This window comes from Desmodus rotundus, chromosome 1, assembly GCF_022682495.2.
Source record: "Desmodus rotundus isolate HL8 chromosome 1, HLdesRot8A.1, whole genome shotgun sequence".
NCBI lineage: Eukaryota > Metazoa > Chordata > Mammalia > Chiroptera > Phyllostomidae > Desmodus > Desmodus rotundus.
Genome location: NC_071387.1, coordinates 114,753,863 through 114,780,095, shown reverse-complemented (window position 1 = coordinate 114,780,095; position 26,233 = coordinate 114,753,863). Strand labels below are relative to the sequence as shown.

At 41.9% G+C, this 26,233-nt stretch overlaps 1 protein-coding gene across 5 annotated transcripts in view; it reads right to left on the bottom strand.

Annotated features, from left to right (window-relative positions):
* CALN1 (calneuron 1) overlaps nucleotides 1-26,233 on the bottom strand; it is a 480,999-nt gene that overhangs the window by 158,232 nt on the left and 296,534 nt on the right. For all 5 annotated transcript variants that reach the window (XM_053929788.1, XM_045204595.2, XM_045204596.2 and 2 more), the window contains one exon: nucleotides 18,973-19,085. In XM_053929788.1, the coding sequence (XP_053785763.1) occupies nucleotides 18,973-19,085 (113 nt within the window). The remainder of the gene's footprint in view (nucleotides 1-18,972; nucleotides 19,086-26,233) is intronic.

Here is a 26,233-nt window from a genome sequence, read left to right as displayed (position 1 = left end):
ATTCTGCCTGCCATTCGACTTAGAGCAAGGCTGTGGTGCACCATTTGTGACATACCCAGCAGCCACTTGCCTCCCAACTCCCTTTCCTAAAGAAACCTGATTTGTCTGGGAGAACAGTGAATGAGTCAAGCCCCAAGAGTGGATCAGATATCTAAGCCAGTTAAGCTATCACACTCCTCTCTGCCAGGTACTCATCTTTTCACCTTCCCCTGGGAGGAAACATATGGTCCTGTTTTGGCCAATGATGTTTAAAGGGAAAACCTGCTTGGGGCCTTCTGAGAAAGTCTTCCCTTTGCTTATAAGGAAGAAAATCATTTTCAGAAACAAGACCTTTAGCTGCTACCTCCACCCCATTCCAAATAGAATTTTGGAAGACCTAGCAGTCAGTCATCTTGCAGCCAGGAGACAAGGCGGATGAAGATGCACTTCTGACAGGCTGAGGGTGGCAGAGTGAGTGAGGCTCAGAGGCCAGGATGGCATCACTGAGCCCATGCTCCCATCGCTACAGCCACCCCAGACTCCTTCTTAAGTTAGTTCCATGTCTTCAATATTCAATCCGTTCTCTTACTCATACGTGAAAGCATTGAGGATATAAACATTAGTAGGAAAAAAATCACAAAAAGGGATTCCATTATCATCATTGCATCACTTAAGAAACAATAAGCTACACAAAATTAAGCAAATTTCTCAAATGAAGGCTGTATCAGAGTTTTCACTGAATTAATGTACGTCCTGAATTTCCAGGAAATATGAAGCATTTCTACCATTTATTTCATCAAGAAACTTTGGTATTCCTTCGAGGAGGCATCTGGAAAAGTAAAGTTCTATGTAAAATACTATGAAAAATTACTACAGGATGCTGAGGCTAACATTTTGTGGCTCAAGAACTCTATATTCAAACGTATTTTTATTTCATGAGCAAAGTTAACAAAAAGATACTTTCAAATTTGCAAAGGACTTGAAAAACATATTTCTTGAGTAGCCCCCCAACCCCCACTATGAAAAATTACAAAAGCAGTTTTCCAACCAACTGAAATTGTAATTATAATTACAAATTACAAGTTACAAGTGAATTGTAATTAACAATTCAAATATAAGGAATTTAGAGCATAAAGGAATGACGATGTAAATGAAAACCATTTAGAGATAAGTAAAATTAACTGTTGAAAATGTGGACATAAAACTAAATACAAAGACTAAAAGTATTCTGGAAAAAGAGTATTTCATGATTAAAAAGAGCCATTTAATAATAATGGCACTTCTAGCCCAGACAACAGGGTGTGTAGACCTCTTTCTCCCTGCTTCTCTGCCAAGTACAACTATAACCCATGAAAACAATGTCAGAGGCACCCAGAGGAGAACTCTCAAAGGTGCCAAGAGGAAGGTGAACCAGCTCGGGGCCCAGCACTGGAGGAACAACATAGCAGTAAGATATCTGCCATATTTTGCCATGTGTAATGCACACTTTTTGCCCAAATTTTTAAGGTAAAAATAAGGATGCATATTATACATGGGTAGTACTAATTCTGTATCTATATAAATGTTTTTAATTCTTTTATTTATGCTCATGCTAAAAGTATAACTCTAGAAAGCAGTAATGATATCCGCATGCAAAATAATACCCTTGAATATGATAATCAGTTTTGTTTCTAAGTTTAAATAAACACAAAATTGAATTAAAAATTTAAATGAAAGATTTTTTTTTCCCTGAAAGTTTGGGCCAAACATGTGGGTGAGCACTATACACAGCAAATGTGGTAATATTCCCCCACCCAACAGAAGGAAGCCACCCAGATATGATGTTTCCTGTCCCTCAATCCCAACAACTGGATGGCAGCCTGGGTAGGGTCATTCCTCACCCAGACTGAATTGGGAGTCCCTGGGACAACACCAGGTGAGCCCACAGGCAGGGGACAATCCCACCATGAGAAGGTCCTGTCTCAGGGAGTCTCTCAAGTCTTGCCTGAGTGTCTTCTCCCCCAAGGAGAGACATTTGTCATCCTGGCCTAAGGAAATCCTTACAGGTGCACCAAACAGACCAAAATATCACCACAAAGGTTCTGAAACGAAGCTGTCATTGGAACCATGACCCACAGAAACAAAGACCTGCATGAAAATCTCAGACAGGATGAGTTCCTGCTTCAATAGGTTGAAATAGAACCCAGAGTCTTATAATGTATTAGGCAAAATACCCAGGATATAAGAGAAAATCAACCATCAAGAACCAAGAAAATCACAACTCGAATGAGAAAAGATACTCAATGGACATCAAGAGCAAGATGAATCAGATGTTGGAATTACCTGAAAAGAGTTTTAAAGAAGGCATCATAAAAATCCTTCAAAAATCAGTAATAATTTCTCTTCAAACAAATGAAAAATGAGAAAAATCTCAACAAGGAAATGTAAGTTATAAAAAAAAACCCAAATGGAAATTATAGAACTGAAAAATACAATTGCTGAAACTAAAAAAAAATAGTTGCTGGATGGGATAGTAGAGTAAAAATGACAGAGATCAGAATCAGTGAACTTGAGGATAGATTAATGGAGTTCATTCAATATAAACAACAGAAAGGAAATAGATTTCTAAAACATAACAGAACCTTGGGGACCTATGGGGCAATAAAAAGATCGAGCACTCATCAGAGTCCCAGGAAAGGAGGCAAAAAGTGGTGGGAAAAGTAATGGCCAAAAGTTTCCAAGTTTCAAAAACACACACCTATAATTCAAAAAGCTAGTCGTACCTCAAACTGTATAAACTCAAATAAATCCATTTCAAGACATATCATAATTAAGCTTTAAATAATGAAAAACTCAGAACCACTCTGGAGGGCAGCCAGAGAGAAACAATGCATGACCTATAGTGGAAAAACAATTCATATGACAACAGATTGCTCATCTGAAATCATGGATTCCAAAAGGAATTGGCACAGTTTTCATGTTTTGAAACTAATGAGCCATTATCTGTGGTATAACTGGCAAAATTATCACTGAGGAATGAGGGAAAGTCAAGATACTCTAAAATGAAGAAAAACAAATTTATCACTATCAGACTTATCTTTAAAGACTGCCTAAAGAAATTTTCTTAGACAAAAAAGATACAATGAAAGGATCTTGGAGCAGCAAGAAGGAAGAGGGATTAACAAAAAGCGTAGACATATGGGCACATACAATAAACAATCCTTTCCTCGTGAGTTTTATAAATCACATATAATGACTAAGGCAAAAAAATATAATTCCATGTGATACTTCAGGCAATGGTATTTAAAAGTGTTAAGGTAAAAAGACCTAAATGGAAGTGCTGTTTTCACACTCCACTCAAAGAGGAAATGTTGATCCCAGTAGACTGCGATGTCACGTATACATGTCTTAACACCCAGGGCAACCACTGGAAAACTATACAAGGAGATACACTCAAAAATACCATAAATAACCCACAGGAAGACAAAACAAGAATCACAGAGGAACAAGAATCAGAGGAAACAAACAGAGAACAAATAAAATGGCAGACAAACTTTATTTACATTTAATTACATTTGAATAAGTAAATGTAAGTGGCCATTGAGTATGTGAATCAAAAAACAGAGATCAAGCCCTGACTGGTGTAGCTCAGTGGACTAAGTGCGAGCTATGAACCAAAGGGTCACTGGTTCGATTCCGAGTCAGGGCACATGCCTGGGTTGCAGGCCAGGTTCCCAGTAGGGGGTGCACAAGAGGCAACCACACATTGATATTTCTCTCCCTCTGTTTCTCCTTCCCTTCCCCTCTCTCTAAAAATAAATAAATAAAATCTTTAAAAAAAAATTTGAAAAACCAGATCAACAGAGTGGATAAAAAAACACTACACAATTGTATGCTGTTTATAAGAAACTCACTTCCAATTCAGCAACATTGGTAGTAGGGACAAAGGTATACCATGAAAATACTAATTTTAAGAAGCAGGGTGGCTATATTAGTATCCAGTGAAGTAGACTTAAGAGCAAGAAAATTACTACAGGCAAAGAAGGACATTACATAACAGTGAAAGGATCAATTCACCAAGTGAATCAATAAGAGGATTTATGATCTTAAATGTACACCAAAAGCAGAGCCTCAAAATATATAAGGCAATAATGGATAGAACCTAAAGGAGAAATAAAAAATTCACAATTATAACTGGGGACTTCAATGCTCCCTCCACTCCCCAACAAACGATAAATTACTAGAGAGAAAATCAGCAAGTAAGTGGAGGATGGGAATAGTAGAATCCAACTGACATATACTGAAAATTGTATCCAACAACAGAAGAAAAGCCCATTTTTTAAGTACTCATGGGACAATCACCAAAATAGACCACATCCGAAACTATTAAACAAACCTCAAATTTAAATAATTGAGATCACACAGAGTGTATTTTTTGACCACAGTGGAGTAAAACTAGAAAACAGTAACAAAAAGACACTAGCAAAGTGTCTAAATATGTGGAAATTTAACAACATAATTCTAAGTAATCCATGATTCAAAAGTTAATAAAAATATGCAGAACTGAATAAAGTGAAAATATAATCAATAATATATTAATCAATAACATAAGTTCCTACAGGAAAAGACTAGAAAAACAAGAGAAAAACAAAAACCAAAACAAAGTTGACAGAAAGAAAATAATAAAGATTAGACATCAATGAAATTAGGAACAGGAAAATGGTAGAGAAACTCAATGAAACAAAAGTAGCAGATAGTTTGAAAAAAATGAATAAAATTTGCAAGACTTTAGCAAGAGTGACAAAAAATAAAAGGAGAAGACACATGTCATAAATATCAGGAATGAAATACCACTATTTCACTATAAATATCACTATAATATCACTATATATCCTAAAACCATTAAAAAGATAATAAGGAAACACTGCAAACAACTTTATATTCATAAATGCAACAACTTAAAAGAATTGGACCAATTCCTTAAAAACTGAAAACTGTCAGAAACTCAAACAGAACAAATAGATATCTGAACTGTGCTAGAAGCATTAAGGAAATTAAATTCATAATTTAAAATCTCCTGGGAAAAGAAATCTCCAGGCCCAGAGATTTACAGTGGAAAATTCTACCAAACATTTAAATAAGACTTAACACCAATTTTACACAATCTCTCCCATAAAATAGAAAATACTTCCCAAATCATTTTATGAGGCCTAAAACAGACAAATGGTACCAAAAAGAGTAAACTTCAGACCAATTATCTCTAATGAACTTAGATGTAAGACTCCTAAGTACTAGGAAGCTAAATCCAACAAAGTGTATTAAAAAAACTATACACCTTGACCAAGTCAGATCCATTTCAGTTATGCAAGGCAAGTTCAACAGTGAGAAAAATCACCGTCTCATCCAGTGATATAACACTGAGTTATAAAATAAGTCACGGGGATGTAAAGTACAGCCTAGAAAATAGAGTTCATAATATCATAGTAACTATGCATGGCGCCAGATGATTACCAGACTTACTGTGGTGACTGCTTTGTAAGGTACATACATGTTGAATCACTATGTGCTGTAGCTGAAATTCATACAATATTGTACGTCAACCACCATTAAAATTAAATTTTAAAAAGATCAATACATTAAAAAGAGTCTAAGAAGCTTTGGGCTAAGAAATCTTAATTATGTTCAAATCCATAAGGGAACACTGTATATAATCCTTAGTAGTAAAGGTTATTACTTTTTAGTGACCACTACATATATAATCTTTTTAAAAATGTTTTAAAGGATTTTATTTATTTATTTTTAGAGGAAGGAGAAGAGAGGGAATGAGAGGGAGAAAAAAATCAATCGGTTGCCTCTCACTTACCCCCAACCAGGGACCTGGCCTACAAACCAGGCAGGTGCCCTGTATGGGAATGGAACTAGGGGAACTTTCAGTTTATGGGACAATGTCACACCCACTGAGCCACACCAGTCAGGGCTCTATATATAACTTTGGGAATAAAAACAATGTGACTTTTCTTGAGACCAAAGCAAAACATTGAATGAAAATGTTTCATTTCAAAAGAATGAAAATCATTTAATCATATCAGTTGACACAGATCATTCATGACAAAAACTTTCAGCAAGAACAAAGGGAGAATTAACTGAACCTAGTAAAAAGCAACTACAAAAAGCCCACAGCAAACATCATACTTATTTGAAAGGCTGAAAAGACTCAATGCTTTCCCCATAAGTTTTGGAATAAGCCAAGAATGTTTACTCTCACCACTGCTATTCAACACAATACTGGAGGTTATAGAGGTTATAGCCAGCTTAATGAGGTAAGAAAAGACAGTAAAAGACAAACAGTTTGGAAAGGAAGAAATAAAATAGTCTCTATTTGCTGATCATCTCATAAACTCAAGAAACAAGGTCACATTTCTATTTACTAACTATGAACATGTTACATTTGTTCCAAAGAAGATAAAATACCTAGGTATACACTTGTCAAGATAAGTGCAAAATCTGTATGTTGAAAACTATAAAATGTGGATGAAAGAAATCAAAGAGACTGAAATGAATGAGGAGACATACTGTGTTCACGGACTGGGAAACTGAACACAATAAAGCCATCAATTCTCCTCATATTCATCTATAGGCTTAGTGTAATTCTTATCCAAATTCTAGCAAGGTGTTAGTAGTCATAGACAAGCTTATGTTACAATTTATATGGAAACACACAGACCCTAGAATAGCTCAAACAATCTTGATGTGAAAGAGCCAATTTGGAGGAGTCATTTACTTGATGTGAAGGAATCTTTACTATATAGTAACAGTAATCAGAACAGTGTGCTCGTGGCAGAGAGGCAGACACATAGACCAATGGAGCCAGCAGGGACCCAGAGGTCAACCCACAAAGACACACTCAACTGACTTTTGATAAAATTGTCAAAGCAATTCAATGCACAAAGGCCAGCCTTTTCAATAAATAGTGCTGAAGCAAGCGGACATCCACAGGGAAAAAATAAACCGCGACTTAAACCATACACCTTCCACAAATGTTTACTCATTATGAGACATACACTTAGTGTAAAAACTTTCGGTAGAAAAAAAGAAAAATCCTTGTGATTTATTGCTAAGGAAATAATCTTAGACTTGACACCAAAAGCATGATCTGTAATGGTAAAAACTGATAAAGTGGACCTCATCAAAATTAAAAACTTTTTTGCTCTGCTAAAGCCTAGGTAAAGAGGATGAAAAGATAAACTATGTACTAGGAGGAGGTTGTCTGGAAAAGACATATCTAACAAAGGAGTAGTACCTAGAATATATAAAGAATGATCAAATCTCAACAGTAAAACGAAACAAAAACAACTATGCAATTAGAATTGAGGCAAAAGACATGAACAAAAGAAGACAGATAGATGGTAGATAAGCACGAGAAAGGATTATCCATCAGGGAAATGCAACTTAAACAATAAGACATCACTATAGAACCAAGATGGCGGCATAGGTAGACACACTGCGCCTCCTCGCACAACCAGAACTGACAGAGAATCTAACGGCAAGGGGGTCCGACACCAAGGAAATAAAAAATAAACATTCATCCAGACCGGTAGGAGGGGCGGAGACGGGCACCGGGGTGGAAAGGACTTGCGTGGCTGTGGCGGGACCGAGACTGGCAGAGTGTGGGACGAGCAGGGCAGGCAGTCCGAGCACTAGCAGACCCTGTGGCCCCATATTCACGCACAGATAAACCGAGAGGGCTGGACTCAGAGTGGCGGAGAACAGGGCAGGCAGAGCGCGGGTAGCACACCGCAGCCCCACATTCGAACATAGATAAACCAGGCGAACTGCAGGGAGTGAAGCAGACCACGCAACCCAGGGCTCCAGCACGGGGAAATAAAGCCTCAAACCTCTGATTGAAAGCGCCAGTGGGGGTTGGGGCAGCAGCAGGAGAGACTCCCAGCCTTACGGGAGAGGTCGTTGGAGAGACCTACAGGGGCCTAGAGTGTGCACAGGCCCACTTACTCGGGAACCAGCACCAGAGTGGCCCAGTTTGATTGTGGGTAGCAGAGTGAAAGATTGAAATCTGGAGGAGAGTGAAGGGGGCGCCATTGCTCCCTCTCGGCCCCTCCCCCACGTACAGCGTCACAGGGAAGCGTCACAGCGCAGCAACCAGCATTACCCCGCCCCAGTGAATACCTAAGGCTCCGCCCCTTAAAGTAACAGACTCACCAAGACAAAAAAAAAAAAATGGCCCAAATGACAGAACACTTCAAAGCTCCAGAAAAAATACAACTAAGCGAGGAAGAGATAGCCAACCTATCAGATGCACAGTTCAAAACACTGGTTATCAAGATGCTCACAGAATTGGTTGAATCTGTTCGAAAACCAAATGAAAAAATGAAGCCTATGCTAAGAGAAACAAAGGAAAATGTACAGGGAACCAATAGTGATGCGAAGGAAACTGGGACTCAAATCAATGGTGTGGACCAGAAGGAAGAAAGAAACATCCAACCAGAAAAGAATGAAGAAACAAGAACTCGGAAAAATGAGGAGAGGCTTAGGAACCTCCAGGACATCTTGAAATGTTCCAACATCCGAATTATAGGGGTGCCAGAAGGAGAAGAGGAAGAACAAAAAATTGAAAACTTATTTGAACAAATAATGAAGGAGAACTTCCCTCATCTGGCAAAGGAAATAGACTTCCAGGAAGTCCAGGAAGCTCAGAGAGTCCCAAAGAAGCTGGACCCAAGGAGGAACACACCAAGGCACATCATAATTACATTACCGAAGACTAAACGCAAGGACCTACATCCAAGATTACTGTATCCAGCAAAGATATCATTTAGAATGGAAGGGAAGATAAAGTGTTTCTCAGATAAGGTCAAGTTAAAGAAGTTCATCATCACCAAGCCCTTATTATATAAAATGTTAAAGGGAGTTACCTAAGTAAAAGAAGATCAAAAACAGGAACAGTAAAAATGACAGCAAACTCAAAGTTATTAATGACCACACCTAAAACAAAAACAAGAGCAAACTAGGCAAACAACTAGAACAGGAACAGAACCATAGAGATGGAGATCACATGGAGGGTTGTCAATAGGGGAGTGGGAGGGGGAGAGGGGGGGAAGGTACAGAGAATAAGTAGCATAGATGATAGGTGGAAAATAGACAGGGCGAGGGTAAAAATAGTGTAGGAAATGTAGAAGCCAAAGAACTTATAAGTATGACCCATGGACATGAACTATAGGGGGGGGGGATGTGGGAGGGAGGGGGTGGGCAGGATGGAGTAGAGTGGGGGGGGAAATGGGACACCTGTAATAGCATAATCAATAAATATATTTAAAAAAATTTTTTTAAAAAGACATCACTATACACCTACCAGGAGCTAAAATAAAAAGAATGATACTACCAAAGCTGGAGAGAGCATGGAAGAACTGGATCACTCACACGTTGCTGGTAAAAATGTAAACTATTACTGCCACTCTGAAAAACAGTTGGGCAATTTCTTATGAAATAAAAGCCTGCACACAAATGCTAATAGCAGCTTTATTCATAATAGCCAAACACTTGAAACAGCGCAGAGGTACATTCACAGGCGAATGGTTAAATAAACTGTGGCACATCCATACCATGATATATTATTATTGATACACAGCTCAAATGGAGCAAACTATTGATATACAACAACTTGAATGAATGGGTGAATCTCAAGGGTATTGTGCTGAGTGAAAAAAACACATCAATGCTAAAAGGTTACAAGCTGTATGATTTCTTTTATATAAAATGTTTGAAATGACAACATTTTAGAAATGGAAAACAGACTGGTGTTTGCAGCAGCAGGGGGCAGGTAAAGGTGTGAGGTGTGCTGGAAGTGCCCACCCCCTTGACTGTGGCGGTGGAGAAGTAAACCTGCACATACAATAAAACTGAGGAGCAGGAAGTATGCGCACACACACGAATGTGAGTGCAAGTAAAACTGGGACACTCTGAAGAATATTGGTGGATTTATCAATGTCAAAATCCCATTTATATATCGTATTACATCAATGTCAAAATCCCATTTATATATCGTATTACAGCTTTTTCAAAATGTTACCACTGGAGGAAATTGGGTGGGGTGTACATGGGCTGTTTCTGAATTATTTCTTAAAACTGCATGTGAATCCTATAAAAGTTTCAATAAAACTTTTTAAAAACCAGAGTATATAACGCTAGATTAAATTAACAGAAATCAGGAAGTGAAAAGACAGAATAAATGAAAGCCCAATTTCCTTTTAGGAAAAGTCAGAAGTTATGTATTCTTTTGACTTTAATATTCAGACAAATATCATTTTAAATATATATTTCATAAAAGTAAAAATCAGTAAAATGATTATAGCAAGAAGAGTGATCTTTGCATGTAATTTAGAAGATAAAGCATACAAAACAATCAGTATACTAAAAGACAGAAAACAAAGGACAAAGCTTAAAACCAAAAAGAATAATATAGGACTACTGAACTGTGAACAAACACCAGTTATAAAAGGATTGCCAATAGATTACACCACACTATTTAAATGACAAATCTGACACTATGATTTTTATAAAGAGAGAAACACCTACCAAAGTAGAAATTTTCAAAGGAAAAGAATGGGTATGAATATGCCCAGTAAAGGCAATAAAAATATGAGGTAGGGTTAATATTAATATCCAAAAAGGAGCATTCAAGGCAAAAACAGTGGATGGGCCAATAAGGCTATTTGTAGGTATAAATGGTAGTGATGGATACGTAATGAAAATAGCACAATTTTATTCAGTGACTAGCTCTACCTCCAACACAAAGCCTGTACCTGTCCCTTCTCATTGCCTCAGCTGCTCCCACCCTCGTGCAAACCATCTGCATGTCTCTCTAACTCCTGAAATAGCTCCCTGGGTCCCCATTTCCACGTTTTCTCCCTACACTCCTTCCACAGAGCAGCAAAGATGTCGTTTGCATCTAAATTACATGCCACTCCATCGCTTAAATCACTCCGATGAGTACCCCTACTACAAAAATCATGTCCACGCTCCTTGTCTTGACGAGACCTGAAACAGAGAGCTCGTCCCTAAGTGTCAATTTGCTCTTTCTTAACAGCCACAAAACCCTCAGTTTGAAACTCAGGGAACATAGCTGTTCATTGTTAGTCTTGATTCTGGACAGTCAATTATGTCACATCAGTAAGTTCTAGAGATCTGCTATGTAACAGAGTGCCTGCCTATAGCTAACAATATAGCATTCTTCAAATTTGCTGAGAGAGTAGATCTTATGTTAAGCGTGTTCTTATCACACACACAAAATAATAACAACAGTAGTAGTAATGCTAGTAATAATACAGAGAATGGAGGGAACTCTGGGAGGAAATGGATATGTGTATGGTCTTGATGGTGGTAATGGTTTCATGGGTATATACTTATTCCCCAACTCATTGAGTTGTATATATTAAATATGTATAGCTTTTTACATGTCAATCATAACTCAATAAAAAAATTTAAGTGTCTTCCAGAGACCATCCCTGAAGCACAGGAGACATGTGGCCCCTTCAGAAGCATGCCTTTGGCTGCTGCTTGTTGAGGGTTTTTGGAGGATTTGTCTGTCTGACCCCAGGATGTCCCTACAGCTTCCATGCCTTCCTGGTTCCTTTCCCTGCTCCCCTGAATCTGAATGCAAGATTCTACCCCTGATAGAATCAATGCAACCATTTTTCCTTTTTCTCCTGTCCTCTTCATTTAAGTAACTTTGGATGAAAACGACATTTTTCTGAGAGTCTACAGATTATGCACACTTTGCTTGTTAGACCCCTGACGGTAAGTAGAGCGAATGAAAGAAAATAACTTTACATTACACTGGGGAAGATTCTATCGGAGGTACGAATTAAGCCACTGACTGGTACCAGGACTTCCCGATTATAACCAATGACTTCTTCCTCCTCTTGGCTGAAGTCCGCGTCAGTCCATCCCAGCCACAGACTCAGGAAGCAGACATGGATTTACTTAGAAGGGATTCTAAAGATTACTGTACATTCATTTGTTCCTGATTATAAAATCAGTTCAGATGTTCTAAAATGTGCGTTTCGGCATACTAATTGGGTATGAGGTGACTGATGTGTTGGGGGACTGCAGCCAGTGTGGGTGTCCCGTGGCTTCCGCGGTGGAGGGCCGCCCGGCAGCTCTGGGTGGGCAACCGCTGCCCAGAAGCCTGGAGAGTTTCTCTCTTCCTGGGGGCTGGGGGCTGCAATTTCGGTTATGTGCTTTTACATTCTCATATCGACTTTGTGCTCTGTTTACCATACGAAGACATATGTCTGAGAAACTCTAATCACTGTTTTCCACCACCGAAAACAGCTGTTTTAGAAAGTGATTTTGTTAATTTGAGATTTTGTTAACTTCATGGAAAATAACAGAATAGATATGGCCTCACTGCGGAAATTTCAGAAAACAAAAACAAGGATAAAGAAAAAAATTACATTCACCTTTATTCTAACCCATAATAAGTATCGTCAAAATTATTCCATTTTCTTCAGTTTTGGTCCCTCTGTGAATATATATGAATATATAATAGATGTAGAACAGCAATGTAATTATACTATGAAGTCAATCTCTCCAGACTGTAAAATGAAATGTTATTTTAAGTAATTGCACAATATTCCATCTTTGTAACAGTATTTGCTACATCTTGGACTAATTTCAAATGATAGGGCCCTGAACTTAGAATGGTTTTTAATTATAAGGTTGAAACACTTGAAAAGTTGTGGCAAAGTATCTCCAGGTAGATTTCAGAAAAATTTCACAATTTGCATTTCTACCGGTTGGCACATTTGATCTCACTCTTGACAGCATCGAGTATTATCATGTGTTTCATTCTTTCCTAATCGCACGGGGGGGGGGGGGGGGGAGGGGGAGAAGTTATATAATTACTATTCTAATGGACGTTTCTTAGATTCCCAGGGAGCTTCAACTGTGCGAACACGTTTACTGAGAGCACGTATCCACTGTCTGCTGCTCCTCATCCCACTTCTCCTCTGCCATGCTAAGGGGTCCCCCCGTGTTGCTTCAGCAATGCCCTTCACGTATGCCTTAGCCTATCAATTGCCGTATGTTTCCTGCTTGTTAGTTTTTGAAATGTCCTTTTAATTTAATTAGTTAGTAGTTTTTATTTATGAGTCCTTCCATTGCTTTAATGCTTAGAAAGGCATTTCCATGTTAGAAAATTAGTTACGTATTGACATGTAATTTCCCCTGTAAACTCATACAGGCACTCATCGTTCGATTGTGCTTCACTTTATCACACATCACACATGCTGCACTTTTACAAGCTGAACTCAAGGCCCTCCACCGGCTAAAAATCACAACTGGCTTTACTGCGATACTCGCTTTATTATGATGGTCGGGAATGGAACTCGCAATATTTTCAAAGTATGCCTGCAGTGTTGTAAAGATCAAACACCAAATGCACTCATAAATATGAATAAATCTGTAAGAAAATCAAATTACCAAGGTCTGAGTCAGACCAGTAAGCCTGACCAGATGCCTGCCTGCCTCACAGGACAGGGCACTGAAATCCAGTGGCTCAGTGGCTGTCACACTTGGGCAAGAAATCAGTCACCTGGAGGGTTCATGGTGACCCAGACTGATGGTCCCACCACTGGAGTTTCTGGGGTGGGGTCCAGGCCTTGGTGTTTCTAACAAGTCCCAGGCGATGCTGCTGCTGGTGCTTCAGGAACACACTTCGAGACCCACTGCTGACACTGATGCTTCCCACCCTCCATGTTTCAAATGCAGTAAAACCGCTTCGGGGATTCAAGCACTTGCTGTAAATCTAACCAGCCTCATGATGGGCATCGCTGCTAAAAGCTATTTAGGTTCCATTAGATGATTAGGAACTGAGGAGCAGCAGCTTTGGATCCCAAACTCTGATAGATTGGCACACTGACAAAATATTGAGGGGAGAACACTGCTATGGTGCCAGATCTGATGGAAGCAGAGATGCTGCCTACTGTAAAAGTCATCCTAAAAAAAAAACCAAAGGCCTGCCCTGGCTGGTGTGGCTCGGTTGGTTAGAGTGTCGTCCCATACACCCAAAGGCTGTGGGTTTGCTCCCAGTTGGGGCAAATGTGGGAGGCAACTGATAGATGTTTCTCTCTCTCTCTCTCTCTCATTCTCTCTCTCTCTCTCTCTCTCTGCGCCCCCCTTCCTATCTCTCTAAAAGAAATGAAAGAATGTCTTCGGGTGAGGAAGAAAAGGTCCTGGCATTTTCTATGTCTTGGCCCCATGCAACAAATGCCTCACAGGAATGAACATGATTTCTCCTGCTTTTAAAAAAGTTTGCTTCACCTGAAAGTTTTTTCAACAGTCAACTTCATGGGTCAGGTAATCTCCAGTTTTACAGGTGAAAAAATTATAGACCTGAGTAGCTGGAGACCGCATATTCTTTTAAGTTTCTTTTTCTGGTTACAGAAGTAACCCATGGCCCCATCAAGACTTTGCAAAATACAGAGAGATAGGATCACTCATCATCCTACCATACAGGAAAAATCACTGTCAATGTTCTGTTCTACTTCTTTTATGCAAACCAGGTATGGATTACCCTGTGCCTGTAGCTTCATGTAGTGTTTCTCTCATATATCATGGACATGGAACATCAATTGCTCTCAACTGCCCATGAGTCACAAATTTTAAGTCCAGCTTCTCGCCCATTTCAGCCAGGGCTCTCGGGCCAGCACACCCATGTTCCCACAGGACAGCAAGCAAGAGTTGAGAACCACAGCAGAAATGGAAAGCCAGGGAAGACATGAGACCAGAGCCAGAAGTTTGGGTGGAGGGACAGAAGGCAAGCCTGGAGCGATGCCTGGGGAGCAGCTCTGGGTATTGTACTACAGCACTGTGTGCTATCCCACCAGGTGGGGAGGAGCAGACAGCTGGGAAGGATGTTGAGCAGATCTGTTGTTGGAGAAGCCAGTGTGACAAACAGGCCCTGACCTGGACCAAATCTGAGGAGGGGTGTCCCACACACTTTTAAGTTTGGGTAACTTACAGTGTCATGGACATTGCACACAGCTGTGGAGCAAACTAGCTATGGTAACAATAGGCTTGCATATGGGCCAGTGGAGGTTCCGGACATTTAGGTTCTGAACTGGCTGCCAAGAAATATGTGAGCCTCACACCCCAAGGGATCCTCACATCCTGGGAGGATAGAGACTCCGTGGCATGGCCCTCAGACCATCCTCTTCGGGAGGGAGGCTACATTAGTAACCAGTTACATTCTGCCTTCACTGATACCAATTTCCTGCAAAGAGCCAGGAGCTCATAACTCTTGGGACTAGCACCAACTGATAAATAGCTGTTTTTGCAGAATCCCATTTGATTTTTTTTACCTGGGCACTGTAGGCTAGAAAGCCAGCAAGGAGGGAGCACTGGAAACAGATTTGTTAGCAAGATGGGCCTTGTGCCTGGTAGGATCACTTCTCAGAACACCAAGAACAGCCCTGATCACAGGTTTCTTCTAAGGCAGGAGGAAACCAAAGCCTGGGAGAAATGGAAGCCTGTGGTAGCAATGTTGGATCAGAAAGTGAAGCTCAGTTACAGATTCTTTACCCTATGTGGTAGCCAGGCTCCAGCAGGGCCCTCTCCTACCCTGAAGAGGAATGATATCTGTAACCAAGAGGATAATGCAGGAATAATGGAGTTGGACTTCCAAGGCTAGATCATAAAACCATTGTTGCTTCTGCCTCGTCCTCTCTTGGACCCATTGGTGTGAGTGTTGCCGTGCCCTGATGACACTCAAGCAGCACTACGGAGACGTCCTCGTGGCCAGACCTGAGGTCTCCTGCCAACAGCCAGTATCCCCTTGCCAGCGACATGAAGGAGCATACCCCCCAGTCCCAGTCAAACCTTCCGACGGTCCCAGCCCCAGCCAACATCTTGACTGAAACCTCATGAGAGATCTTGAGCCAGAACCACCCAGCCGAGCTGCTTGCAAATTCCTGACCCACAGAAACTGTGTGAGATAGTAAACGTTTAGTGCTGTTTTATATGACTAGCTTTTGCTACAATGAATTAAGCAGCAAACAGATCATGAATGCACCTTGCCAGGTGTACCATCCACTCTGTTTCCACAGGAAGCTGACTTCATCCCTGGTCGGAAGCCTTGTCAGAGCGTCTTAAATGGATGGTCTTTTCCTTTCTGGAATACTGATATCTCTGATGTCACTATGGATATCCAGCACAGTAAGCTGCCTTTCTGCTGCTCCTCTTCTATACCATCTTCACCCACTGCAGCAAAGCCAACACACACATGTACATGTGCATATACACGCATGCACACACACAACGTCCTTTTAAACCAAAAAGTCACTCAAGCACTGAAAATATGAACTTTTTTCCAGGAAGAACCAGATGCTCTAGATGTTTAAGTACCATTTTTCACTGTCTCTGAATGGACAGATGGAGGGGCAAGGGCAGAAAGCTAACTACTAAGAATTGATTGATGTGTCTGTTCTCCTTTGCTAGTCATAAAATTCTGAGTTGAGTGAGCAAGAGCAGAAGAGGAGAGCCACAGCCACAAGTCTGTGCATTCCCACACTCATTTAAATATTTCAGAATGGAGTGTCCCCCCTTTCCTCTCATTTCCCCATCCCATCTTTCACCCTGGGTGAGGAGAAGGGTCTTTGATAAGACAAAAACAGAGAGGCTTTGTGAGCATAATAGCCTATCCAAATTACGGAAGAGGCAGTCAATCTATTGTAAGAGAAACATTTCCTCACCGTGTAGATGTTCTACTGTGAAGAACCCAGAAGATGCAAGGCTGTAAGTGCCAGCAGCTCTGCCACCTCCAGTTTGGGGGCCAAGAAGAATGCTTAGAGCCTGGAAGACCTTTCAGTATTCTTCTAGGCTAGACGGGCCCTGAAGGCAGGACCAAAGGGTAGAAAGCATTCCAAGTGGGGAATAAAGGGGAGCAGAGAAGAAGAGAAACCAGGGAGAGAATACCCAATGCTCACCCAGAGTGGATCCACATGGGTTGAAAGAAGGCAAGGTAGTAAGAGGTGTTTCTCTACCCTCTTAACTGTATGTTTATTTTTTATTTTTGCCAGGGCACTGCACTCTACCTGTCTGTCTTTCTAAACATGGTGTCATACCCAAAGGGTTAATGTGAAACATTTTAATTGCGTGGCAAGTAGAGTCATGGAGGTCCTTCTCGAGGAAGAATCAGGGCTGCTCATGACCACAGCGGGGGGAGATGGTGTTCCCCAGATGTGTCTGTGCAGGGTGGAGATCAGAGGCCTCATCTCACGGTCCCCTGCCACGGATTCTCCAGGAACAGGTCTTGTCTCTCTGCTTGCCTTCCTCTATGCATCTTCCCCTGGTGAGCTCACCCTTGCCTTGGATTTCACCCACCAGCTCTGAGGAACCCCAAGGTTTTCAGCCCCAGTCTGTTGCCTGTGATCCATCCCTGACTTCAGCTGTGTACAGACTTTCCTTTTTCTCTTGGTTATCTGAACCTCACTTTCCATCCAACATGTCCAATTTAGAATTCCACAAAGACTTCTTTTCTCCATAGTCTTATTCTTGTCCATAAAAGTGAGCTGGGAACTTTGAGGTGAACTCATCTCAACTCTTCTTTTTCCTCAGTCCCTGAATCCCTTCTGCCAGTAGTCCTGAGGTCTTTCCTTTAAACTACGCTGGCACCTGTGTTATGGGGTCAATGCCTTTCCTATACTCATAGTCTTGCCCTTTCCAAACTCTCATTGTGACAGTCCCAGAACGCTCTCTTTTCTGTTTTTGCTTACTTCATCCCCCTCATATTTCAAGGTTTGAAATAGTGGCCCATTTCTTGAAGCTTTATCTGACCCCTCAAGACCACATGTCTTTCTTAAACTTCTGTACTTTCTATTTAAAAAAAAAATGTTACTGAGGGCCTGCTGTGTGCAGAGTGGCAGTTGCCAAGGGTGCCATGACAATGAAGTCCCCAGCTTCAAGGAGATTATGGTCTAGTAACCATAACACCAATTAATCACTCCTTTATTTTCTTGTCCTTAACTGTGCTTCCCCAACCAAATTCTTAGCCAGGACTGTGTCTTAAACATCTTTTGTAAAATCCACAGTGACTGTTAGAGTACAGGGCACATGACCTGTTCTCACTACTTGTTGGTTATATGCAAGATGGGTAACAGAATCAGACAAAAGATACGTATGAACTGCAATCCTTATTCAAGTTACAGAAACATCTTTGGTTAAGGAAAAAAATACATCAGGAAATTAAAGAAACCATGCTGTGTTTGAATGGTGTTTTACGTGCGCAACCAGTAAGTCAATTCAACTTGTCAAATTATTTGACTCCAATTTTTAACATAATCATTGATAACCCATTCTCCAAATTCCATAATCAAGAAATAATAGCCCCATTATAAGATTAATGATTCATAGCACATTAACAATTCAAAGTTAGATTTTGGGAATTTTCCTAAGAGATTTTACAAGACAGAAATAGGAGCAAATTGAGAAGCACTGAACACAAATTCTTAGGTAAAACCATTCTGCCCTATTAAGGACAAGAGCATCGACAGCATCCCAACACACTAGATAACCATGACATCCTCTCAGCAAGGGTCTCCTGGATGCAGGGACAGAACGCGGCTCAGATAATACTGATATTTCCTTTTTAAGTGTCCCAAGGAAAAAGACTTTTGTAAATCACAAGTGCAGAAATCTCATTTCTTTAAAATGTGAAGCTCTTTTTGATAAAAGGAAAGAATAGGGGGATATTTCATTCCTCCAAGCCTTTAAACGAGAGTAATTCTGATTCTTGTTCAGGGGACCAAGTACAGATTCAATTTAGACGACAAGGAACACAGGACCTAGTATGGACTTAATTTAGACAACAAGGAGTGTCTGTCATTCCAGCCCAGAGGAGATCTTCATGTGCTGTGCAGAAGCCCAAGAACTCAGAGTCAATAATTTGTCCTAGACACATGCTTACTGTTAAACTTAATCTTTAAAAAAATTCTTACTCACCTGCCAGAATATGCTATCTATTGTGTTTCCAAGAAAACCATCACGGCCTTCTGAAGACACCAGTTTGGGGCCAAGAATTGTCATGAATTCATCAAAATCCACCTGGCCATCCCCTGGAAAGAGAAGATATAAATATGAGAATATAAGTAGAAAATTAGTTGAAATTGACCTCCTGTACCCCATGAAATAAACATCTCGATGTTTTTCTCCTTGGCATCACCTCAACAAATAACTAGTAGCATTACTGAAAATTGTGCAACATTCTTAAAATACCAAAAGAAACACAAGAAATGATTGGCAAGTATTAGTACATCCAATACTACATATTTTTCCTAATTATTTGTCAGCATTTCTATCTAAATGCTCAAGGAGCACCTCCTACTTAAATGGTCACACCTCACACCTGCTGTACCTCCTGGACCTCAAATTGCCCAGCTGTCCACAACAGACACGGGGGCTTCATCCCTATCTCTTCCTTCACCTTTGTTACTCACATATACATGGAGTCACCACATTTTATTGAATACATCTCTTAAATAATTGTGGCTGCTCTATTTTCCTTGTTAATCCAATTGCTACTTCCTTTCCAAAGACTATGGTGGGAAAATGATTTCAAGAATTCGCTTGCCTGGTTATAATTACAATGTTATTAGTAGAGTTGCTTTCTGCCCTCATGCTCTCACCTCCACCCTAGCCTCCAGCCAATTCTGAATTTACCTCCCTAAAATAGGTCTGATTGTGCTTTATATCAATGACATCTTTGAAAATAAGGAAGTCACATCAGGACAGCTTTCAAGTCCCACTGTTACTTTTGCCATCTTTCACTCCCCACCTTTGCACAAAAATATCATGCTCTCTTGGAGTTCCATGCCTCTGTACATCCAGACGCCTTGCCCCTCATGTTTACTTGAAGAACGCCATCAGGTTCTCCAAGATGGAGCTTCAATATCATGTTCTCTTTTCATTTTCTTCCTGACCCTTCCTCATCTCACTAGAGAAAGTTGGCCAAACTTGTATCCATCTCTCCTCCTAACTTAATGTGCATCCATTATAGAACTTAGCACGCTGTATCTCAGTCAGCCATTTGCATGCCTATCTCCCCGCTGGACTGTGAGCCCTGCAAGGTCAGGGACCTAGTGTGCACCATTTTTGTATAGTGAACACCATGGTGGGCCTTCAGTATGTACTTATGGAATGAACGGATACTGTCTCTTGCTTTTTCTTTGCTCAGTTCAGCATCCATGGGATCTTTCATGCCAGAGCTGACACTGACCAAAAGGTGAACTTGAGCCAGACAAAAGCAGACCTTTAAGTAATTACCCAAGCCTCAGTGACTCTTCGGTGTGGCATTTCAATCCTTAGAACTGCTCAAGAGAGAGTCTCCTCCAAGAACTCACCACATCCTGGCCACCAGCAGTAAAGACAGCCCAGGTGTCTGCATCTAAGTTTGCCAAAGTGCAGACAAACTGGTCCATCCCCAGAGAGTAATTGTCTTTAAAGAGTGCTCGTTCAAAACCTATTTCAAAAATCCAAGCAGCTGTCACCATCAAGATATCAATAATTCAGATAAAACTTCCTAGAAGATTAAGGGAGAAGTCAGCGGGAAAGAACAGATGCAGCTGCCACATCGGGTGGGACAGTCAGTGGGCCCCTGAGAGGAAACTGATTCACCTTTCACCCTTCAACAAGACAAAGGGATCGAAAAATTCCCCCTCACTGATTACCACAAGAAAGCCAATTCAAGCAACAAGGAGTTGCCGTCTTGCTTTTCAAATTAGCAAATACTTGTAAAAAGTATGCTGTGAAATCCCGACAGAGGTCCAGGGAAGAGATAGGTTCTCTTCTGCATCCATGGGATACTCATCTGGATATTGACTAGGAGTATTTAAGTGCTGTAACATGCTGCTTCTTTTTGACATAATTCTCCTTTTTAATTTTTAAAAAATCAAGGAAATTATCTTAAATGCAGACTAAGTTGCTTGCCTAAAGATAGTCATCTAGTGTTTGTGAAAGTGGAAAATTGGAAGCTGGAGAAAGAGAATGGCCCAGTCTTCCTAGAATTCACACTGAGCTGCCTCTATGTGGCTCCAAATCTCAGACAGGCACACTTGTCATACACATGCACTAACCCTCTGTGCTGTGTTACACGGCATGGAGTTGGCTCCGACTCCTTGTGGCCTAATGAATGAATGTGTCCACAGTGCCCTGCAACAGCCCTGCTCAGCTCCTGTAGACTCAGGCCCATGGCTTCTTTTATGGAGTCAGCCCATCTCCTATTTGGTCTTCCTCTATTCCTGCTCACCCCAAGTCACCCCTGCTGTTACAGCTGGGGCTGGAAGACCAAAAGTTTCAGACTAAAATATGCATCCTCAGTAGAGACAGCATCACCCTCAATGAAGTGAAAAGTGATTCTTCAGGGATGAAAAAAATCTCAGATATTACAATGATTTGTGGCCCTCCTGGGGCCACAGTACATACACAGATAAGCAGTGTATCTTTGCTATTACAATTTCATGAGGGTGGGGCGACTAGGGAAACACATGTCTTAAAAGGCTCCTGGGAGTGGGGTGGCTATTAAGAAAAGAAAAAGGTCCAGAAACGCTGGCCTGGAAGATGTCCCAGGTACTGTGGTTCTCTTTCCCCAGGTTTTCCTCCCTCTGGAGTGTTGGTCCATAAGCAGTGAACATTAATTATCCCAATTCTCTGTTACCCATGGCAAGGTCTAACAGTTCATAAAGGCTTAGCAGCCCAAGGACGTAGATTGTTTTTTCATGAAGACTTCATGAGACCTTAACTAAAATATGTCTACCAGGCTGGGTCACTCAAGCTCCTGACCATGGTAATGGGCACGGCTATCTCTCCATCAGGATCCTGATAGGGGAGTGGGCCACAGAATGTGGCAAAACACCTGCTTCCCAGTGCCAGGAAAACGAGGCTGTCTTTGAGCAGCTCACCTTCCAGGTAGGAGGACAGACCACCCTCCTCTCTGAAACCTCCCCCCAGGGTGACGGGAATGAAGTACCATGGAACTAGTGTGTTTCAAGGTCCACAAGGAACTCTGGTCAAAGTCATCAAGGAATGCTCACAGATGGTGCCCTTGGCTGAGAACACCAGACCTGAAGCTGACAAGCAGAAACAACGCCTCAGAACTCTATCCTGGCGCCAGCTAACACAGCGGCTCATTCATGACTTGGTCTTGGCCAGAGGGGAAGCACGGGGAGGGGGGGAGTGCTGGGGATCCTATGGGCAGCGCCAACGGCAGTGCAGGAGTGCAGGTGGCTTGGCAGAGGCTTTCTGCCCCTGGGAGGAGAGGTTTAGCTCACAGGAGGATTGTTCCTAACTATTTAGCAGAAGACATTGAGAACATCAGATTTTTTTTATTGGTCAAAATACGATCGCTGCTCCCACTGCCCCCTTTTAACTATCACTGAGCAAAGGGAGATTCCTGCAGGCCCACAGTTGGAGAAATAATCAGGGTGGGGCCCCCTCATCTCTGTACCTCTCTCAGGGTTTTCTCAGCTCTCACTCCTGCACATAGCACATTGTCTGCATACCTTCCATGAATGAAGGCTGCTCCTGCTAATACACAGCCTGACACCAGTTCTACCAACAGTACCGGTTTGTCTTCAGGTTTAGTGTGAAGAGAAGCTCTCTCCAGCAGTTCGTAGTAAACAGACAAACAGAACTGGGAACACTCTACAAGCTATCAACCCTGGTCCCAGAACACTTGCCCCCACATCTCCATCCCCTCACTCCATCCAACTCAAGAGAACTGAGATAAATAGAATCTCAGAGAGAGGTTTTTCACTAAGTCCCATATAGGAAAACCATTTCCAGGCTAAGGCAAGGTCTGGAAAGTTGAATAACCAAATATCTAACATTTACAAAGCACTCACAATGTGCTGGGCATTATTTAAAAACATTTCCATGCACTAGTTCACTTAATGGGCTTCTTCCAAGCAGCCCATTTTACAGATGAGAAAACTGAGGCACAGAGAGGTTCAGAAGTTTGCAGAAGCTCATGCAATGAGCTGAGCTGGGATTCCAAACCCAGCTGTCTGCCTGTGCTTTTGCTGCCTCTTAGGAGGCCGGGTCACGATGAGCCCTGTCTGGAACCCTCTTTCCCCTGATCCCAGTCTCCCTGGCCAGGCGGTGCCATGGCTGCCTGGTGCCTGAAGGTGAAGTGAAATCTACACTGCTCTCTCTGATCTAGTTGTTGCATCTCAGGTCCACCTCTAGAGGCCTTTCTTAATCATTTAAAAGAGTAATAATAAAAGTAGGGAAATATTTATTTAACACTTACTTTATGCCAGACACTGATCTCAGGGCTTTATGTTTATTATCTTTGATTTTATCCCAAAACTATGAACAGGTGCTCCCCTTCCACGTTCACACATGAGAAAACTCAGGCAAACAGAGGTTAAAAGCAACTAGATCAAGGTTGTGCCCCTAGTATGAGACCCCAGCATGGGGCCTTAGCTTGGAATCCTGACATTAACCTGCATATTGTACCCCGCCCCTCTGCGTCAGAGACTCCAACATAAGTCCTGGCATAGGTTTATACCTCTTTGCAAAGTGTGAGAAGGGAAAATGTTTTCCTAACTGGGCATTTAGGAAGGCTTTTAGTGGGAGATTGGGAGAGATGGCCTTCAAGAGCTCTAATGCAAAAGACCATTGCCTGAAAGCCATTTATCTGTTCCCCAAATTCCCACTGGCCTGCAGTCAGGGTCTCAGTAATTCTCCTTTGGTGGTCAGTCCTCAGTGGACACAGGTCTCCCACACACAACCCCCCAGGCATCTGAAATCTCTTCCACCTAAAAGAATTGGTCTAAGGAGAGAGGCCTGCCCAGGCCTGGCAGGGTATCTGGATTCACATGCCCCCAAAGAAAGGGTGGGCAACTTCTCAGACCTGCACAGAATGTGACTGCAAAAATTTTATTGGGTTAATTTTTTTTTAACCAATCTTGAATATGCAAGTAACCATAGAATTAAAGAATGGAATTCAATCCCACCAGGCTTCATTCTCCCTCCGGAAGCCTTCCAATATCACGATCCACTTAGCAGGAAGTACAGGCAGCTAACCCACTATGATTTTGTTGCTTTCCACTGCTATGTAAGTCAAAGTAATGAACGTGAACTGGGGCAGGAAGCTGCAGGAGGGCCAGGACTATATAACATTCATTAAAACCAACCAGCTGAAATTTCTGCAGAGAGATAAAATAATAACAAAAATCACTGTAAAATAAAAGGAAGGTAAACAATATACAGAAAGAAAGGATGAGCTCTGAAGGGTAACAAGGACACAAGTTAGGAAGAAGAAAAAAATGTCTGAGACTCCATTCAAATCAGTTAACTACATTCCAAAAGGATATCTACAATGGAGCAGGTCAGTGGGCCACATACTGTGGAGCAACAGGAGATAAATAAGGCGTAGGCTTTCCCTGCGGGCACTTGCAATCTGTTACCCAGCACAGAGTCAGGTGGGTGCTGTGATTAGCCTAAAAGCCTCGTGCTAAGGCAAGATGAAGGTGGGAGCGAAAGCTCCATTTAGGAAATTCTCAATGGTTTGCCAGTGAGCTTTCAAGAGTGAGAAGGGTTCTAACAAGCCACAAGGAAAGATGAAGTGAGCTGCCTGAGCAGTCAGGGGACACCAGGAAGGATGGAGGATGGTTAGGAGCAGAGCCTGCCCTCCCTTTACACTGGATTGAGCATTGGCCTGTGGGAGGAGAGGATGTGCCCCAACTTGTCGTTGATCTGGAATCAGTGGAAAGTGTCTACATCTGGGAATGAGAGCATCCGCATTGCCTACCAAAGATCAGCTGGGTCAAGGTGCACAGGCTGGAAGGGAGGGGCAGAACTGGGCCAGGAAGTGGTGTCAGGTTAGACACCAGAAGAGGAAGGCCAAGTTGGAGGAGTGGGGGTGGGGGAGACTGCATGCAGGGAACTGACGGGAAGAACAGGGAGTGGGGAGAGGCAACGGTGATTCTGAGGTTGTGTCTGGGATACTGGATGGACCGTCCGGCTAATTAGGAACAAAGGAGAAGTAGGGAGGAGTATGTATTTGGGAAATGCTACATTGAGGTGCTGGCAGAATGGGAGAATGAGGCTAATAGCTAAAAATGTGGATCTGAAAGCCTTCAGGATCTAGGTAAAGCTCTCTAAGATCTTCAAATGCAATCTCAGATAAACAAAAGCAAGGCCCATCACGGTTTTACAGTGTGTTACATTTCTGTTTCAAAGGTCAAGGAGAATGTGTGTGTGTGTGTGTGTGTGTGTTTGAGTAAACATTTCCATAAAAATATCTGGAAGTGTATCCCCCAAAATAACTAAAAATTGTTCATGGTTTATTCATGGGTTAGCCTGGGCATGTGGGGTACAAGAATGAGTCATCTCACCAAATATCTTTTTATACTTTTTGATTTTTGAACCATGTCATGTATTACCTGGTCAAAAATAGATGATTTTTTTAATTAAATAAATTTAGTCTTTAGTATCCACCTGGATGAACTCATCAAGAGCAGAGGGAAGGAGGGAAGCCAAGATCAAGGAGGGCTGTGGTAGCTCTTCTCTCCGATGCTCTAGACTCCACAGGGTGCAAGTGGAAACAACCTTCTCACAAGGCCCTGTTCAAGCCACCCTGGGTTATGCTCTCCTCCAGCTCTGAGTGAAGCACTGGGATGGTCTCATAGTTTTGTTATTGACTCAAGGAATAAAACTTCCAGTCCAGGCTACTGAGAACACAACTCCAGACCTCCTATAGTTAGAAACATCTTCCTTCCTCGGACTTGGACTTGATCCAGGCTAGTGACCTGGAATGGGGTAGAGGAGATCAGTCTCTTCACACTTTCCCAGGTCCGCCTCCCTCCCCATTCTGTGTCCAGCTGTGGTTTCTGGCCATAGATGGGATGGGATAGGCTCGGGAGGAGGCTCCAGTTTCTCTAAGTGGGCTATGCCTCCACCACGTTGGCTGCTTATTATCCCCCCTCCCTGAAGCCCTGGGCCTCTGGTGGTATCCCCCTCCACTGGGTGTCATCAACCCTCTAGGTGATCCTCAACTCCAAAACGGCTTCTCCTGTGCTTCATGTGTCACTGAAAGGTAGACCCTTTCCAAGACAGCCCTAGTCAGGCAGCAGGTCCAGCTCCAGCTCCCGCATAGGCCTTTAGATGGTTCACATATGGTAAACACACCAGCCCCTAAATACTTTAAACTCCAGCAAACACAGGTCGGTTTCTACAAAATGGCTCTTTGGAAATACGTTTA